General features: G+C 43.8%; 1 protein-coding gene across 1 annotated transcript in view; it reads right to left on the bottom strand.

Moving 5' to 3' along the window:
- Positions 1-20,101, bottom strand: part of slc6a9 (solute carrier family 6 member 9) — a gene marked incomplete at both ends in the record, with an annotated part of 48,336 nt that extends 28,235 nt beyond the window's left edge. The window contains one exon of the mRNA XM_083781660.1: positions 20,060-20,101. Coding sequence (XP_083637786.1) covers positions 20,060-20,101 — 42 coding nt within the window. The remainder of the gene's footprint in view (positions 1-20,059) is intronic.
- Positions 20,102-20,995: the final 894 nt, after the last annotated feature.

The following is a 20,995-nucleotide window of genomic DNA, read 5'->3' as shown; positions in this document are numbered from 1 at the left end:
GGGAGGGGAAGATGGACGCCCATAAGTTAGCGGTCAATCCAGGTTGCACCACTCCATACATCCAGTCAGTCAGTCAGGCTAATGCTTCAGTCAATGCTTCCGTGTCTTCCTACTAACAACATTGTGTTAAGGCAGTAGTGCTGAAAGATTCTGAGAGATTAGCCTAAATCATCACGTTACACAGCACTTAATTCAGCTCTGTCTACAGGTATTAAACAGACCCGGTACCTGCTGAGGTAATATGATCTGAACAGACGCAGACCTGAGTGAGCATGATTAAAACATGGACCCCAACTCGTTCAAGCTCTAGACATTTCCAGGCTCAACTACTACAAATCTTTTCTTACCTGCATGCTCCCTCAAACATCTACAATTGATGCAGAATGGACGTCAGCACACCTGGGTCTTCAACCTCCCAAAAATGTCACATCTCTCCACATAAATGCGCTTACTCCACTTGCTGATCACATCCAGTTGAAAATACTGGTGATGAGTAGAGAAGGCCACATAACCTACCCTACAGCCATGCACACTACGATTAGCAGGGCATAGCAAACAACATGCAGTCAGTATAATACAATTCAGGCATTCTGCAGGTGCTCTTATCCATAGCGACTTACAATAAGCAAGGTGAACACATACATAAAATGCAGAAAGACGTTTAAAAAGAAGAAAGGAAAAGCTAAGCTTTTCTTATATCGATTTATTAAAATATTGACTTAATAGATTAAATTGGTTAGTTTGCTTAACTGTTGCACCCTAATATATTTACCGTATGTATACTGCATTTCCGTAATTTGAAGACTCAACACTTCGGACTCCACCTTAGCCTATAGCACTTGGCCTAGTCTTGACGACCATGCAGACTGCATAGGTTAAATCTAATTTAGATAGCATGTTATTTGGACAGATGTGTTTACCTGGTATCCTAGTCATACAGATCTTTTTTTATGATTTACTACATTGTTTAGACTGATGCTATATGTTCTTGGTTTACCTGTGATACTTGTTTACTGAGGCACTACAATGTCTCTCAGCATTTTGATGCATGTCTTCAACCTGCTTATTGTAAGTTCCTTTTAAGAGTGCCTGCTAAATGCCTAAATTGTATCACAGTTTTCCATGGTGTGCAACTTCAGCATCCAGCAGCATTGACGGCACCTTATAGGTCCATACCATCCTGAATGTACTGCCTGCTGCCTGGAGAGCATGTGTTCCTCAAAGGCACTTGAAGAACTGATGAGGCTGGAGGTCCTGGAACATCAATGCTATGGTGATCCAGCGGTGAGACGGCAGGACTTATAAAAGGTTAGGGAACCTATTGACACAGTGGGTCAACAATGCTCCAAGTGCCTCGCGCCATAATAGTAGTCAATGCTGCCACACACACAGTCACTTTAATACTCTATGTCATACCGTTTAATTGATGCACCCCGAGGGACTGCAAAATTAGTATTTGCATAGCAAGATCTTGCACTCACAATTACAGGGACATGTAGTCATCCGTAGACTACAGCACACATGCCATCTCCAAACTTTGCCTCGAGTGCCTGGCACACTGTTTAATAGAACAGTTAGTCATTTAGCCACATAAACCCTTGCTTCCTTATTCAGGGCATGTCATAATAGGAGAACGTTCGGCAGAAATACCGGTAGGCAAACATTCTGCAAAAAATAGCAAATCTACAAGTTCGCAACGAGTGTTCGCAACTGTTTCTTACTGGTAGCTGATAAACCTGTATATTATTTTAAAGGGATCCCTAGCTAATAAGCCAAATATGTCTTAATACATTAAAATTACCCTCTAAAATTAAAAACACCTTAAAATATTGTTTTTATTTCAGAAATAGTTAATCTTTCACTCAATAGAGACCCATCACAACGATGCTGTCCATTTCTGGTCCAGCCATATGGAATGTATGGAATATATTCCATGGAAATAATTAAGTAGTTTTTTTAGTTAGCACATGCATCCCATACTCCAAAGGGCTGGACCACACATGACATCATCAACTTGCGACAGGAACTATTGAGTGCAAGACAAACTATTTATAAAATAAATAAAATATTTAAGGTGTTTTCAATTTCAAATTTTAGTTATATACAGGGGCAGGGCAAGTCAAATGTATTAAGGCATATACGTCGTATTAGCCAGGGATGGTTTTAATGGTATCCCCCTCAAAGTCATCTATTGGTGTCTAGACAATAAAACATCCATCTGGATATTAAAATGCAACCGGAAAGGCAAGGCAAACATCGGGGTGGAGTAATCAAACACACAATGTTTGCCTTCCCTTAATTGGCATCAAATTTTTATAACCGTCTTGACGTTAATGAGAGAAGTTTTAGTTTGGTACATGTTACACCAGCTTTGTGAGAAACCACCCATCTAGGTGGTAAACACAGTCTGTGGTTGTAAACAAACAGCTGATGTGTGCCTATACTGCCTGGTCATAATAATATATAATATAATATAGTCCACACTTTGTTGTGGTATTTACAGTATCACTGTATTCATTGCATTTTACTGGAGCACTGGCCCTGGGCCCTACTTTTGATGCTTTTGGGTGATGCTGTAGTGTGATCAAGTATGGCATTAATTTCTGAAAAACACGAACCGTTAGAATATGGAGATAGGAGGTTTTGCCCAACAATAATGAATATGTAATTTTTAATTTTAATTAATTTTAATAATTAATATGTAAATTAATTGGAAAGCACCCTGACACGTTAGGAGGCGATTGGAGGAATGGTATGCAGTGCAATCCACTGACTCAAGTCTCACGCATGCATGCACACACGCACGTACGTACGCACACAAACTACAACTCCAGTAGGAGAGTTGGCTGGATAACCTTGGGCCAAATTGACAAGAAAATATTATATTATATTATACATTTTTGCTTCCTGGCTCAATGGAAGACAAAGATGTTGCTTTATTTTCCTGTTTTTACGAGATCTGAATAGCATCCATGTACTTGGACCAAGTGCACAACTGGTGTGTGTGTGTGGCGTTTGTTAAATTAATGGGAGCCATCTGCTGTGGTCTGGCAGGGTGTCAGCAGCTATTGGGGTTCATTTAGGTAAACACAGATCCACACTAGCAGAATGCACAGGGAGTCAGGGACAGACTAAGTGATTTGGGGGCCTAATGCAGGCATGTGGTGCCCCAAACCCCTTCTTTAATTGCTATTTATTGCTGCTGTCGGGAAACCTTGTATGTCCAATGGAACCTGTCTTCCAATGGATCCAACGTAGTTATGATTTAGTCACAAGCTCACCAATCTGAGAACCCATCGTCAAATAATAAGGGAAAAACAGCGCCCTATTTTCCTTAGAATTTTGACAGAGTCAACAGTCTGTCTCGACTCGAGAGACTACAAGCTCACAGACAGACTTAACCGCACCTCCCAGGTTGAAACCTTTGGTTTGAACCAGGCTTAGGCGATAATGTTCCAAACATGCAGAGCATGTCACACTGTGAGCTTGTCGGTTTTGCTAGTTTCACTACTTTGTCATAAGTACGAAGCACGGAATCAGGCAGTAAGTTATAAATAACAAACAGATGAAATATGGAGATGCAAGGCTTCTGCAAACAGCTCCATCGATCAGACACCACGTGTATGACACATACTGTACCATACGGTGCCCTAGACTAGTACTGTAGCAGCACTGCTGCAAAAGGTATTTCAAGGCAACATGAAGAAGGCATAGAAGGCGGCACAGTGGGTCTGCGTTGCTGCGTCTTAAATCCATAAACACACAAATAAAAGTGTGTAAAAATATGTCATTATATCTCCCATTATTATTTTCAATGTCTTTCTTATGAATGTAACAAAAATGCAGTTATTGTAAAAGATAAGCGACATTGCGTAATGCAATTCAAGTTAAAGTTTAACCACTTAATGTCTTAGACAACCGGACTTGAGTTACAACTGTACTTTCTTCCTGTCTACACCAAATATCTTTTGCCAAAACAGCCGGTGTGAGCTTGTAGATCGGCTATATTCTTGGCGAATGCACCCTCCAGAATATGGAGGCGTGGTCCAAGTGATTAACCCAGGTGCTGCTGCATAACTCAACGCAGAGCATTTGACAGCACGTCCAGATGATATTTCTGCCAGCAGCAGGTTGTTCTACAGAGCATCATGTGTGTGCTATATATATATATATATATATATAGTACACACATTATTATATAGAGTACACACATTATTACTTGAGTAAAGGTATCAGTACCACCATAAAGACTCATTATATTATATATTGAATTGCCAAAAGTGAAAGTACTCATTATGCAGAATAATGCAGAATGTCCCATTTTAAGTTTTCAAAATGTATACAAATTATTTGGAAAATAGAAGATCTACAAGCTCTCAACGCATCTTATTGTGATATATAAAATCTAATCGAGATATATAAAACATTGTAGTGGAGGAAAAGTACTCCATTATCCTCAGATGTGGAGTAGAAGTGAAAGTACTGAAAATAAAGTAAAAAATAGCTCAAAATTGTACTTGAGTACAGTACTTGAGTAAATGTACTTAGTTACTTTCCACCACTAGATGTAAGTATAAGTAAGGTTAAGCTGTGTTGAGAATGACAACAGAGAGAAGAACAGCAGGAACTCAGGATGCATCACACAACATGGAGAGTCAGCGTTATCTCAAAACAACCACCGGATAATGATGAAAACCATCAGGGATTCGTAATCCTGTCCTCTACAATGGGCGAACACGTCGGTGCACTGCACTGGTGGCTTTATTTTCGGTACACCAAAACTGTACAATTTTTAGACATGGGAGGGAAAACGTGATTGGCTCGTTAATGGTTGACAACACCACCAGTAAAGCTATAGAGTTATACTGTAGCTGTGCGGTGGGTCAGGTCACACCGAAAAACAGACTATCTACAAGCTCACAACGGTGCCACATTGTGACGGCGCGCTGTGAGCTTGCAGATCTGGGTGTTTTTGGCGCGCAACACCGGCACACAACTAAAGTATAATCACGACGAGGATGATCTGCCAATCCAATTCGGAAATAGACCATTTTCTATTGAAACAATAGGATTACAAGTGACAAGTGAGGGGGGCACAAAGGGCCAGCGAGAAATGCAAATCCAGTGAGCAGAAGACTAAGACAAAGATGCACTCCCAATCTTTTCCGCCGTGGTCTGAAAACCCACCTCTTCAGACTCCATGTCAGCCCCGTACACTTGCTCTAGCCTTACAGGTGTAGGCAAAGGCTCAACTTATGTAACTTAGATAGCATTTTATGTAGACATGGCACTCTATAGTAGGCCTATGTAATACGCATAGTTTCATTATATAGATATTCCACTGTTAGGTTCTTAGCTTACGTATGATTCATGATGACTATTTTTTTGTGATGTATTAATACCATGTTTTTTGTTCTTGCTTACTGTAAATCGCTCTGGATTAAGAGTGTCTGCTAAATGCCTAAATTGTACATTGTAATGCACACAGAGACACCAGAGAGAGAGGGAGAAATCAAAAGCAGAGAAAGAGGTTTGATGCATATGATGCGTCGCGTGGCGGACATGGTGGACCTAGGTTGGCTATCTTTGACGTGGGACACCGTCCCCCAGTATGGGTTGGGCCTGAGAGGGAATGGGAGAAATGGCACAGGAGTGGCTTGATACGTGCAGATAGTTAGGCAGGTCTAGCTGAAGCCGCTACTCTGCTGCCACACACACACCCCCCCTCTCTCTCTCTCTCATCCGCTCACTCGCTCGGCTTAACGAGTTCATTTAATTAGGGCTTCAAGGGGCATGGCTGTCAAGTGATGCGCGAGACTGGCCCGCGGAGCTGTTGGCCAATGCAAGCTGTTCACCTGCACCCAGCACACACACACACACACATACTCACAGATGCAGAATTTGCACATGCACGCGCGCGCACACGCGGATATAACAGGGTATAAATCTCAGCATACAGCATATAATAAGAATAAGAATTAGTGTATGATCCTGGAAAGAATGTGTTCATGAAAGTAATGACCAACCCTAATGTTGTTCAGTGTGGCTGTGCACAGCATGGCATATCAGAATTAGTTAGCACTTTACGTTGTTTAATTAACCAATATTTGAAGGCTTGATTAGGCTAGAACAACTTGGCATGGAATCAGGCGCGGTTTGGCTACTCATTCACAATGAGCGCCATGGTCAAACAGTTTCCGGTTTCTGGAAAATGGTGCAGAGAGTGTGTTTTTTCCCGAATAAAGATGTAAAGAAGTACTGTACAATAAAATATATTTTATTTATTTATAGAAGAGACATGTTTGTAGAACCTAGTGTACAACTAGATTCTCAACTATTATAGCCTAATCCCCGTTTCCTAATAGCTGTGATTGAGATTATGACACTACGGGGACTTTTTGGAATTGTCTTGGAAGTCTGCCGACTACACGAATGACACTGGGGACACATTTCGGTTCATACACATTCAAAATCATACACGCGACATGCACGCACGCGCACACACACACACACACACACACACACACACACACACACACACTAATGCTTGGACACTCAAACAGACGAAGCTGCTTCCTCATCATTTTACACACACAGAATGAGAGTGCATGCTGCCTCATTAAGAGGAATACTAGTGCACACACACGCGCGCACACACGCACGCACGCACGCACGCACGCACGCACGCACGCACGCACGCACGCACGCACACACACACACACACACACACACACACACACACACACACACACACACACACACACACACACACACACACACACACACACACACACACACACACACACACACACACACACACACACACACACACACACACACACACACACACACACACACACACACACACACACACACACACACACACAGGTACACGTGCGCATGCCTAAACAAGCAGTATCAGCCGCTTTCCTCTTGGTTTTCTCCACTATCAGCATGAGCCTGCTGCCTCAACAAGCATCCTCATCATCATCATCATCATCTCTTTTCTTCCAATGAATCCAGGACAATGTGGAGTGAATACATCTCATCAGGCTCTCTGCACCCCACATGGACATGTCTCATCACTGCTAAGTGGAAACACCAAATGAGCAGGCTGTTAGAGGCTTTTTATGCCAGAGTTGGAACTGACTGAGCGCCAGTTAAACACTTTTCAGCCGACGTCTCTATTTTGGGCATGTCATTATAGCTAAAACCAGTACCGAAATACAGTATGTACGCATTACGTAATATTCACAAATTATTCAAAAATAGCCAAAAAACAGGGGCACGGTGGCACAGTTGGTAGTGCTGTCGCCTCACAGCTAGAAGGTCCTGGGTTTGATTCCCGCTGGGGACACTGTGGGCACAGGCGGCGTGTTCCCTCCTCCGCGTCATCAGTGCCCATACCCGAGGCGGGGGTTGGCGATAGGGCCTTTCTGTGTGGAGTTTGCATGTTCTCCCCGTGTCCCCTAGGGTAGATACCCTCACAAAAACATGCCGTAATCCTGGTCTCTAAAACTACCTCCCCCTGGCCAGCCGGGGCGCCTGATGGAGGGGAAAGGAACTGGTCGGAATAACGTGTCCCTTCCACGCGCTACGTCCGGCCGGGGAAATTCCCCTCTGTCAGGTGAAAAGAAGCAGCTTGGACTCCTCATGCATAGAAGGAGGCATGAGGTCAGTCCGCTGCCCCCCCAGGTTGGCAGAGGAAGTGTAGCGCCCAGGATTACATTAGATAATTGGCACTGGGTGAAAAGAAAAACTGGGTTACAAAATCGTGGGATAAAAATGTAAGAAAAGAAAATAGCCAAAAATAAATAAAACAATAGCAGATCTACATTCGAATTAACAATTGAGAAGTATCCCTGGACCCTAACTGAGGATGAAGTTAAAGATCTTCTCTGTCGGATGGAAACCTACAATGTCCAAAACAAAAACGTATTTCTAATGAGTGACATTTTTATTCAGTGACTTGAATATAGTCTCTGTGACTTAGGTTCAACAGTACGATCTCAACATGAACATGTCTGTGATCCTTCAACAGCTCCAAGTAAAAAGAAGAAAAAACCAACAAGAAACATCACAGTAGAAGCACTAGCCTGGATTCCAAGTGTCCCAGGAGAAGGAAGAATTTACAGAGCCATCTAAAAAGGGCATTCAGTGGCACACGTGTGTGTGTGTGTATTGAATGGTAAACAGAGATTTGGCCATTACATAACTTGACCTACTTATGTCTGTCCTTAGGGTTCGGACCAAAGGTGACCAGATTCAGGGCATACAGTTGGACAGATTCAGGGCATACAGTTGGACAGATTCAGGGCATACAGTTGGACAGGGAGTCCAAGTCATATCTTTGTAAACAGATTTTTGTTTAGAGATGCACGATATCATCGGTAGATTATCGCCATATCGGCCACAGATATTGACACAACAATAATGTGACGGTAAAAGTACGGCACGTGAGTGACGTGGGAACTGAACATTGACTTCAAGAAAACATTTGAACATTTATTATTTGATTTGGGGTTTGGGTTCACTGTTGAATATACAATACACTGCTCACTTAAATGAAGTCCTCTGTGTGTGCGTGTTTCCTTTATGATTCTGTATGGTATTATTGTGTGTCTACTGTATGTTCCAGGGGTTGATATATTTATTTATCTATCCCTTGTACGGTGGTTGGGGCTGTTATTATTTTACCTCATTTGTCAGACTGGGTCTCTGACTGGCACCCCGACGCGAGCTCGCCCCAACAAACCGCTACATAAAAAGTGGCACAAATGACATCCTATTTGTACAGTCGAGGAAAAAGGTGATCAGAATTTACATTTATAGCTGGTGGTGACGGGACGTTGCCATAACAACCGGACCAATGTCAAAAGCTGCTTGGTCCGGTTACTAAGGAAATGCCCAAATATGTCAGAATGATGACAGAAATGATGGTAGAGTTATTTTTGGGGCAGTTCTGGACAACCGTGGGTCCGACCGACTCAACACCGGGCACTGCACCCCCTGTGGTGGTGTGGAACGTGCGTGTCAAATTTGAAGTCAGAGGGCCGAATGGTTCTCAAATGATGTGGATTACAGACGTACAGATGTACGTACAGAGGCTTGGTGCATTTATAGTTAAATTAATCTCTAAACATGGTCCTTTATCTCAGTCTGAGCCCTAAAATGCTTTAGATCGCGTGCGTGCACAAGGATATTTTGGATATTCGATGACTACACACCATGTTAGCCACCGGAGGCCAACGATGGATAATAAAACGGTAAAAATAAAATACTATTAATTCTGGATTAAATGACATTAAACAAAACTGATATTTCTCGTGTTGGCAAAGCAGATAGCAAGCACGAATCCTGAAAAATCGCGGGTCTGGCATAGATTCGGTTAAGTGCTGAACAAGGAAATATTATTGATTAGATTACATAGAAATAGTTTAATGGTTAGCACATTGCCACACACATCTCTCATTATTTCATTATTAGTAGCACCAAAGCAGGTCTGAAGAGTTGTAAATTAATTAATTCCTGTAGAAAATTATAATGTACCTATAATCCTTTGATGATGGAACAAAAAAAAACATTTGGAGCTCCTCATTTGCTGTCAGTGACTTCTATCTAAATAATCCTTACAAAGACAAAACCTGAGGCGTAATGTGCTTTCCCCTAGCCTAGGTACATTCTCTCCTGCTCTGTGCGCGCGCGCGCGTGCACTGCTTGCTTGCGTAGATATATGGGTGCGTAATACAGCAGGGAGTAGCAGCAGGAACTTAATAGCCATCTTCACACTTCACTACTGTCATCCAATAGCCTCTTTAGTACCAGCTATATTGGCAGCCCATTAGTATGGCAGCTTACTGACATTTTCACACAATTTCATGCAATGTGGTTCTCACAGTCCACGACGGAGCGTCGGTCTAATCAATACCAGCTCCTGCTTAATTGTTCCAAGGACTGCACTGCAGCGAACGAGCAGCCAGGCCAGCGCAGCACAGTGCAGTTCATGCTCCGTCGTTCCAAAAGCATCTAACATCATCTCTGTCTGCATGACTCGCACTGGAACACCGTGCACATACAGTACACAGTACAGTATGTGTGGCTCTGTCTCCATCAGTCTGTGTAGCATGTACTGTACTGTACCACACTGAGTGAATACTTTATACTGCAGGCTTCAGACAGCTTACATTTCACAGTTATAACACGGTACTAGTCATTCTTTCTACAAATAAAATACCATATCTTTCCCTAACCTTATGAGGGGTTAAAACACTTACATTTCTGCAATTATGACTCCTTTCAAGCTGGTGCAATGCGTCATAAGCATATTAAGATCGTGTTGATTTGTTGATTTCACAGATTGCAATTGCAAATGTTGCATTATTCTGCATTTAAAATGAGAGAAGGAATTACAAAATATGCATAGCCGAACATGGCCACGTGGCCTATTTCCAAATTATTAGTTAGTACACTTCTCCTCATTCAATGTTAGAATGATAATACATAATGTGCAATAACTGTGTTCCAAGTAGCGTTGCGAATCTGGACCAATGCAACATGTTTGCGTTTGGGATACGGTAATATAAGGAAGATACCTATGCTCAGTTCACTGTTTGGACAGGATAGTAGTGAATCACCTCACTGCGGGTGTAAACCACCAACTGACGCAGTGACTTAATATGAGCTCCTCTGCAGCAGGTAGTGACAGAGTAGAATGTTTGGTATTGCAGTACACTCGTACGAGCTTGACAGTCATACTGTCAGTCTGACAGTCTGACCGTCAGTCATACCACACTTCAAACAAAAGCCCTCTAAGGATCTGCACCATTCACGCAAGTCACCAAAAATGACAAGAAATACTACACATTCTGCACAAAGTGAATTGTTGTATGTCTGCCTACATTTACCAGCTTCAAAACCACATTTCTCCTTTGCGATTGCGATAACATTATTGTAATTCTCATGAAAGCCACATCGTTATTGTATTCTGACAAGATGTTGGTCATCGCCGTTCGAAACGAGTATGATTGTCCTCCCGGCGGTTGGTCTGGTCATCTGCGGTTCTTCAAGTGGCACTAGAGGCCAACCCTTGATCCACAGTCAAATCTGGATGGTCAATTTAACTGTGAACGTGTAAAAAGTGGACCCATTTGTACACTTTCACTGTGTATACGCCTCCCTTTGTCCAGGCTGTGGCCCACTGCCACATCCACTACATCTGTACCCTGAGTGAGACGCGGTGTCCTGTACCACTTAAGGCCTGTGGCTGTGCAGCCTCGCAGTGACCGCAGCATGCTTTAACAGTTACAGGGACATGGCCTGAGGCAGCAAATAGCCACTCTTATCACCCTTTTCTCCATGTAGTCTAAGCTCTTATATCGTCACGCTAGAATCTAGCTTGTATAGCTTGTATAGACACCGGCATGCAACTAAGTATAACTGAGGCTTTAGTTGTCACTCATTCCCCCCTCATAACTGACAAAGACCACACACACACACACGCTCACACACGCACGCACGCACACACGCACAGTCGCACACACTCTTGCTTGCAAAAGTAGTAGAGGCTATAGGTAGGTAATGCCATCCAGTTCAATGGGTGGAATTTCATCATAGCAAGCCAGTGCACCTAGTGACCCTGGCCTTAAGAATAAACATGACCCCTTTGACCCTGCCCTCGCCAGGCTTCAAGCCCTGATAAAGGAGCTTTTGCAAAGCAGGTTGAAATGTGACGTGGCATGTTGAGTGTGGGACCAGGCTGGGGCTCCTTGACCCCTCTCAGTGGCAATAACTACTCGTGAGAATATTTGACGAAACGCAAAGTTGTAATTGGCATCATTCCATGCCCCCAAATGGGGTAATTTGTCCGGTGCCTGAAAGTGTACGGTCATCGTGGAATTCAACATAAGAGCTTTTTCTTTTTTTTGTAATCTTTCCACCCTAATTACCGTGTGTGTGCGTGCATGTGTCTAAGATGTGCGGGCTACACAGCTAGACAGGAGACTTTTTAGTAACATTATATAAGGAAAGACGACAATTCACATATCACTCCCTTTTCTATCGTTACTGCATTAATCAACCTGTTCTGTGAATCTGTTGTATTGTTCCTTTCACTATATTGTCCATGTCTAACAAAAATCTGTATTATTGATATGATTATCGGACGCTTTCTGATATGAAGCACAATTCACAATTAGCACAATTTTAGAAAATGACACTGATCATCCCGTACATCGTCACTTGGAACTCATGCCATTTGGACGAAGATACTTTGAAATGGATACATTCAGTAGCTATCAGCTCAAAAACCCCATGTTTTCCTGGGGGCCAATAAAAAGAAAATAGAGCAATGGAAAACTCTCCCGTCGGGTCCAACCTCTTGAACCGTGTCAAGGGTTACACCTTCTCCTCTCATCCTGGTCACTAGCAGCTGTCCACAAGTCTGACATGTGCAGTAACCCCTACACATTCTGAAGACATGCCCCAGTCAATGAGACGCTGCTGAAATGACACCTCACACCCACAAGGTTATGATCTTAGGTGATGCTCTAGTCTAGACTTTCTAAAACGCATTCATTTCATTGTAAAGAACTGCAAACACCCAACAGTCCCAATATCTTGAATGGCAGAACTGTGATTACATGCAGCACCATAAATACCACTTGCATGTTTTCAAATGATTCAGTTCAATAGGGACAACTTGGACAAGAGCAAATTGATGTTGTTTTACATCACCCTATGTGGAGATGCCAGGCATCGGCACAAATCGATTGTGGCCAAATCCTGACCGACATAAGTTGTTGTGAGGCAGCGTTTAATGTCAGCACAAATTGATATTGTTAGGCAACGGTTGTGTGTGATGTCAGACAAGAGCCTAATCAGTGAGAGAGAGCGAAAGAGAGAGACAGAGAGAGAGGAAGAGAGCCTATTTTACCCACACAATAACCTATAGGCAAGCTGACAACGCAGTGTAAAGGCCTATTCATACTCAGAGGTGTGTTCAGGTGAGTGGTGCCGTCACTTATCACCGCGGCGTGACGTCATTTTTTTTCCAACCACCACGGTGGTCACTTTATCACCGAACTGAAGTATGAATAGAAGGTATGCGCATGCATAAAGTGAATGGCAAATCGAGTGGCAAAGTGACAGGAAACGTGAGTTTAACATTGTTTAATGTTGTTTAATGCAATTAGATATGACTTTTCTGTTTGGATGTATGGGGCTGTCAAGGCCAGAAAGTAGTTTTTAGCCACTCAGTAGACATTCCTGCTTAACTTCCTGGTTTGATGATGATGTCACGCGCATACCCTCTATAAGCCTTAAAGCACCACTTTCTCCAGTCCACTATATTTAAAAAAAATCACACTTGTGTGAAGTGAGCGGCGCCTTTTATCATGATGCATGGTCATGTATAAATGGTGCATGTAAAGCGCTTTTCTCCAAAGCGCTTTACATAGATTGTGTATTACATTCAGCCATTCATACACACATTCATACACCAATGGCAGAGGACACCGTAGAAGGCACCAACCTGCACATGGGGAGCAAAAGGACACTTCCACACTGACTCTGGGGGAGCCCGGCCCAGGTCCCAGGATCGAACTGGGAACCTCACGGTTCCAATCCGGTCGCCCTCCCGGCCACTCTACCCCTAAGCCGCTGCCACCCCCTTGATGATGACGAAGTGATCATACATCGCTTTTTACTGTGGCACCCACTACGACTACGTCATAGTGTACTGTGGAACCCATACGTTATAGTAAATGTATGCCATTGACTTGGTCTGAAAGTTTGTACGGAATAACGTTGTTCCGTAAAAACGTCCAAAGACTTGGCTGCCACATGACGTCACGGGGGGGGGGGGGGGGGGGGGGGGCACACACAATGCCACGACAAAAATAGATGTCAACATCTATGTAATTACCATGTCATGTGAACAAGTCAAGTCTGCCTAACCATCCATTCAGTCAGTCAGTTTGTGTTGGGTTACTGTAGGCCTATGTGCATAGTCTGTAGGGCAGCTGTGCGCCTGAAGGCTGCTCAACATAGCGAAGTCAAAGAGAGGCCGAGAGCTTCCACGGGGAAAGGCGCGCACGCACGCACACGCACAGACACACACACACACACAAACACACACACACACACACACACACACACACAGCTACTCCCTTGTCCACATAGTCTCGCTCACTACTAACTCGTCTACTAACCCTGCCCTTCCGCTCCATAAACCGTCCAGCGCAGCAACACCTGCCCCCAGATGGGATAGTTTGTGTGTATGTGAGTGCATACATTTTGTGTGTGTGTGTGTGTGTGTGTGTGTGTGTGTATGTGTGTGCATGCATGTTGTGTGTGCATGGCCAGGCCCCTGCTGGCTCCCCGTGCTAGATGTGTATTGTGCTCTAGAACTTCAATCTGAATCAAACTGAATTAGTCAATTCAACGACATCACACGTGACATGATTCACTGCAAGCAAATCCCACTTCAGAAAGTTTCCTCACACCGACATCATCCTGTTTCTTGCCATGAATCCCAGCAACAATGCAATTGCTGTATTTCAGGTGGAACTAATGCCATGCATGCAGCCAAATTAGTATACAGTATGTAACTAAGACAGCCCCGCAGGCTAGACAGGCGGAATAATATGAAGATACAGACAGATGAAAACCTCAACACATTAGTAGGTTGTGGGAAAAATGCAAGAGGTTGGTTGAACTTGATCTTTCTTTACCACTCTGTGATGCTGGAGAATTGGTTTCTAACACAACAGCTCTTATCTTATGTGACCCTACATGTACTGTAGGCCTGCACGTCAAACATCGGGGTCAGTCTCTCAACGCGATGTATTTTCCTCACGTTGCTATGGCTATTTCAGTCTAGGCGATCATGTTTGAAGACAAATTAATTCCGATATCCAATGAGCAATTAGCCTGATTACAATTCAGCAACGAGATCATGCAGCAGAAGAGCATTGATTTGATATTAAAAATTGTACGCATAGAAATCTGAAAATTGAATATCCAAAATCCATGCATACCTTAACATGGTGTCTATCCATCATCATCATCACTCAATACTGGCAATAAAACCTCATAGACTCCAAAGTCAAATACTAAGCACCAAGTGCCGTCCGAGCTCCTCTTTCTGCACGAGCATGTCAGGACCGATCAGAAGTACCCACACCAAGCAATTACCACATCCATCTGAACTCCTTATTACTCCAATTACTAGTCAAGCATGCTTGGAAATCACGGATGACCTCAGACTTTTGTCCCGACACAGTGAGGTCGGCCCACTGTGGAGAGCGGAGGTCCGACCCAAGAAAACCACAAAGGAATTGGAGGCAGGGGACTTTTGATCAAAGAGGGGTCATTTAAGTCTCTGTTGGGTTGAGGGAGGAGGAAAACAAGGGGTTCTGTATATAAATAAGTGCCTGTCTTTGAATGAAAAGGCAAAAAAAAAAACAGTACTGGCATACTATTTTAGAGAATAGTCACAAAACAAACGATAAGGAAGTTAGTCTCGAGGCAACACAATGTCATTTTCTCTAGACATATTCCACTGCACTTACTAGGTGTGTTCAAGAAAAGACAACATCTGTGTGAGGCTTTTTCTTGCGTGGAAAGAATTGGCAGCCAGTGTCTATTGAAATACTACATGTCCAATGTTTGAAGAAATACGAAAGGTGTGATCAGTGACGATAAGATATTTAGGTCACAAATATCACTCACTTAGACAGTCCATCCTCAGTACTTCTCCCCGTGAGAAGTAGAGCATATATTTGTGATATTCTGTTTAATCAAGATGATGGGTCTCATTATAAGATATGGATCTAAATGATAAGATATGGGTCAGAATCTGATCATGACATCTCTACAGCTATCGATAACACCGATAACAGAATAGAGGGTCAATTGACTACATCGCATGAACACCAGATTCTGTGACCCCTTGAGGTCCTTTTTATTCATGTTGCAAAGGTTTGGGACCCCCCCAAACCTCTATGTACACCACCACACCTCCCATCCCCTAATATTATTCATACAGATGTGCTTTTGAAACATAATATTCAAAAACACACCTTTGGCCTACATAGATAACACTTCCCCTCAATCTCTCCTAAAAAGAACGTGGGTAAAGCCACCATAAAGAGGAGGAGGAGGGGAGATAAGAGGGGGTGGGGTGCTGGTGGCCAAACAGGGGCGCAGGGGCTCAAAGGTTTAACAGCCATGTTTGTGGACACAGATGGAGAAGTATGTCATTCAAGGTTCCAGGTCAGCGAAGGGGGAAAGAATTACATCAAAGCAAGGGGGGGGGGGGGAAGCACAACCTACAGTATATCAACCGCTTATTATACAGCTTGGTTGAATGCTCCATTCTGATTGTCAACCACAGCATTCTGTGGTCCGTTATGTTTCGATAGGAGTTTGCTGTCGTGCTCAACAACAGATCGTTTGCACTCGCCTCATTCACAACACCTGTGGAAATATAATCTAATGGAACTATTTTCTTCAGCGGAAGCAATTCATTCATTTTTAAATAAATACAATCATTTTTGTTATTATGCTTTGGGTCAAATCATTGATTTCTTTATTAACCACTTTCGACCTGGCTTCCCTATTTGAGCATATCCGAAATAGTCCAAAATAGCGAGGTGCAGCAAAGTATAATTTGGTTTAAGAAGTTAAGTAGCCAGATAATAAGCAGGCTAGAGGGCATCACCCTGGGTTGTATTTCTGAATAATCTGGCTTTTCATTCTGCCTTAGATACCGCCCCATACTACCGACCACATACAGTACCACATACAGTTCCACATACAGTACCGCTGATAAGAATCCACTGCTGACTGTGAACTTCAAACAACCTACAGGACTTTGAAAGCAGCGAAACATCCGAAAATAATTTGTTGTAGTACAGTAGAATCCAATCCTTTTTCACCTATGGTAATTTAGAAGTCATATGGATTTGCACACACACGTGCCCACACCCCACACACACGCGCCCACACACGCGCCCACACATGCGCCCACACACATTGACATTACAGGCCAATTTTTACACTTTCACGGTTTCTTTCTGTGAGATTATCACAATTCACCAGAAAATATATTTTTGGAACAGTAGTGAGCACAGAGAATGCAAGGTGATATTAAGACAATTTCATTTGGTCTTTCTCTCCAAATAAAAATGTCTGAATGTATGAATGAAGCATCAACTCCTGCATATGAATAGTTTGATGCCAAATTACAGATATTTGTGTATTGTTTATTCATCAACGCCCTTGTTGTGTAAAGTAAAGACCCTCAATGTTGAAGATGGAGTGCTGTGATTTTTGTATATTTTCCAGTTTTTCATGTGTTTATGAGGTGACAATATGTCTTCCCTTTGCATTTAGGGTTTCTTCCTGAAGGCTGAAACCTTTACAGTCAAACGTACCAATGACAAAAACAGTGATATACTGTAGTGACATCACAATATCATACCTCTAACCCCTCCCTCTATATCCTACAACAACAGGTGTGGGTGCGGCTTCACTTCAGGTGGATCACCATTCACCACCCATCACCACCCACCAGGCAAACCAGGCATACTTAATGAACTGGTGGGGGTGTCCACATAAAAAAGACATTTTATACTGTCGTTATTATTTATAAATACATACATGGACTCATGTACTGTTCCGTCCACCTTATAAGGTCTCATTATAAGATAATGGATCTTCATGATAAGATATGGGTCAGAATCTGATAATGACAACTCTACAGCTTTCGATAACACCGATAACAGAATAGAGGGTCAATTGACTACATCGCATGAACACGTCAATGGTCAAAACCGTGACCTTCTCTCAGTGCAATCTGACCAAACTGGTCAGATTTGGTGCAGGGAAGATCATAGGGGTAAGACAACGCCCCTCTCTGCAGTCTGCAGTCTGCAGGCTACATTAAAACAGGCTAAGAAAATTGTCAGTGATGTTACCCATGTCTTAAATGGAGAGTTTGTAATTCTGCCCTCTGGGAGAAGGTACCAAGATCCGGAAAAAACAAAGAAAAAAAACCTTTGTACCAGCGTCAACTAAAATGTTGAATGAGGCCCTGAAACATCAGTGACTGTAAGAGGTTAGATTATTCCCACTATGTGTGCACTTGTGTAATGTTGTGTCTGTATTCTGTTTGTCATTAATGTTTTGTGTGTGGTTGCAGCAGGGGTCCCAAGACAAATATAATATGTGGACAATAAAGTGAGCCTTGACCTCGTCTCATACTCGATGCACAATGTTGTGCACTGAAAACATTGCCAATCTACATGCTCACAACAACTACAAGCTTGTGATCAAATACACCTGCTATTTTTGGCGAATGACATGGCACACAACCAAGCATAAATCAGGCATAGCATTGCCTCATGTGTGAAGACGATGTGGAGTGGAGCTGGGGTGAAATTAGAATATTTTCGAATACTTTCAATGTAGCACGATTATGTGGGACAGCTGTAGCGTAGTGGATAGAGAGTTTCCTGGCTGCACCCAGGAAAACCGTGTCCCTGAGCACGACACCTGACCCCCATCAGCTCATCACGACCGCTTGAGCAGCCATCAGGTGGGTGAAGTTGAAAACGCTCCCCCGAGTAGGCCGGTGCCCGCCCGGTCTAGTAACCGTCGATAAAGTAGTAAATTAAATAGCTTTCTCTTTGCAACGCTGTGAAGTTATTTGGCCAGCCATTCTGTGCATATGGTTGTGTATGTGTGTGTGTGTGTGTGTGTGTGTGTGTGTGTGTGTGTGTGTGTGTGTGTGTGTGTGTGTGTGTGTGTGTGTGTGTGTGTGTGTGTAAATGTGTGCATGTGTCCACGAGTGTGTGTATGTGTGCCTGCACCCAGAGAACTATAGCAAGCTGACTCAGCTTAGACAGTAGCAATCGGAAACAGGATACAAGGAATTGGCTTACGAAACAAATTGGCAAGGGCGCACACACACACACACACACGCGCACACGCACGCATTGCACATACACAGCCAGATGCACAGAAAGGCTGGCCAAACTGCCGTTACGGAAATAACTTCATTTTTGTCTCAAACAAATCCCAGGGTGAAAGTGTTTTAAAGTCAGGTGGCGGTTAAAACGAGTGCAAAACGAATGTTGTGTCCGCCGTGTGTGTGTGTTAGGGAGGCACATAAATATCCACCAGCAAGCCCCCTATCCCCCTCCTCCCTCAGCTCGCTCTTTTTTGGGAGGGGGGGGGGGGGGGACAGACACTTCGTCTTTTTTACTCTGTCACTCTCTTTTCACACATGGAGGGACCAGCCCACTTCCTTACCAACACCATCTCTCACAGCGCTGCCCCGGACTTCCCACTGCAATTACTTATAAAAACTTTTCAGGGCCTGCTACACGTGGTCGGGTTTTTAAAGAGCTGCGTCCCCCTCCTCACGTGGTGCGGGGGGTATTGAGTCGTCACCGACCCCCTGAATGATCACCGAAAAATAAGGCGGCGCAGACAATAGCTCGTCTTGATGAATTCAATTCTTTCAGGACCCTGTACCGTCGTCCAGGCAGCTCCGGGAAAAACAATCGCCGCTTTGATGAGTCCAAGAAAACTCACTCTGTCCACAAAAAAAGAAAAAAAAAAAAGGAAAGAAAAGAAAAGAAAAAAAAGCAGTAGGAAAAAGAAGAAGAAAAAAAAAAAAGAAAAGACTCGCTAACTACTTCCGAATCGAGGATCTAAACATATGGACTGGAACCCACCCAGGATATACTGTAGTTCTATTTTTTTGTTTCTTCTCCCGCAAATTCTTACAAGCCTCCTTTTAACAAAGACCAAGACACATCAGCCATGCTACAGAAGAAAGAAAAAGAAAGTAAAAAGAAAGATAGAAAGGACAAATAACATTAAATAACAGAGTTATTTAATGTTACTCTTCTTGCTTCGGCACACACAATTACGCCAACTGGACGTGAGTAGGAGCGACCCCCCCCCCCCCCTCCACACACATACACACACAATATTGTACCCCCCAAAAAAACATTTAAATAAATAGAAACCAGCTAGACTTTGGACTGACCTGCTCTGCAGTGGAAGAGACATTGACGTTGGACTCGGACATGATTTGAGGCTGTGTGACCCACTGCTGCTTCTCTGATGGTCACAGTTAGGCTCCTTCATTCACACCTTTGCCGCTCGGTTTCCGCGGCGAAACGGGCGGGGGGTGGGTTTGGGGGGGATTGTCGTGGTGCGATGGAGGGGGGGAGGGGGGGGGGGGAGGAGTAGTGAAAAAAATCACCCCCTCCCTTCTGCCCTGGCTTGATTAATGCCTGAATTACTTTCACCTCATTTCATCTGACGGAGCTCCGCTTCCTCTCCGCCCCTCTCTCTCTTGCTCATTCGGCATGGTAGCCCTCTCTCTCTCTCGCGCTCTCTCTCTCCCCCTCCCTGCCTCCCTTACGCTTACTTTTTTACATGCCCCCACCTCCCCTCTCTCTTTCTGACCCTTTTCTGTTGTGTTTCACCATTTCAGGAAAATGCCCCCCCCCCCCCCCCCCCCCCCCCAACCCACCATCACCCCCCAGCCCCCAAGACCCCCAACAAAAAGACATAGGAAAGATCCCCAGTCCTTCTCCCTCTACCTCCACAATGAATGGCTCGTTGTCACTCCAGCACCTAGGCTGAATACAGAGCAAGGAGGCAGGGAGAGAGGAGAACCGAGGGGGGGGAAACAAGGGGTGTTGAACTGCTAGTTTTAGCTGGCCGGAGTGAAGCAGGAGGAGGCAGGGGAGAGGGCTGGAGGACCCAGGGTCTGCTGCCAAGCGCTCTCTCTCTCTCTCTCTCTCTCTCTCTCTCTCTCTCTCTCTCTCTCTCTCTCTCTCTATCGCTTTTTCGACAGATTAAAGTAAAAGAGTTTAAAAAAAATGTGAGGAGCCAACCTTCTACCCCCCCCCCCCCCCCTCCAACCACCCGCCTCTCTCTCTCTCTTCTGTCTCTCTTATTTCTTCCATTTGTT

The sequence above is a fragment of the Protomyctophum parallelum genome (assembly GCF_964188405.1).
Source record: "Protomyctophum parallelum genome assembly, chromosome: 14".
Lineage (NCBI taxonomy): Eukaryota > Metazoa > Chordata > Actinopteri > Myctophiformes > Myctophidae > Protomyctophum > Protomyctophum parallelum.
The sequence above is the reverse complement of the archived record's forward strand: the minus strand, read 5'-3'. Positions and strand labels throughout refer to the sequence as shown.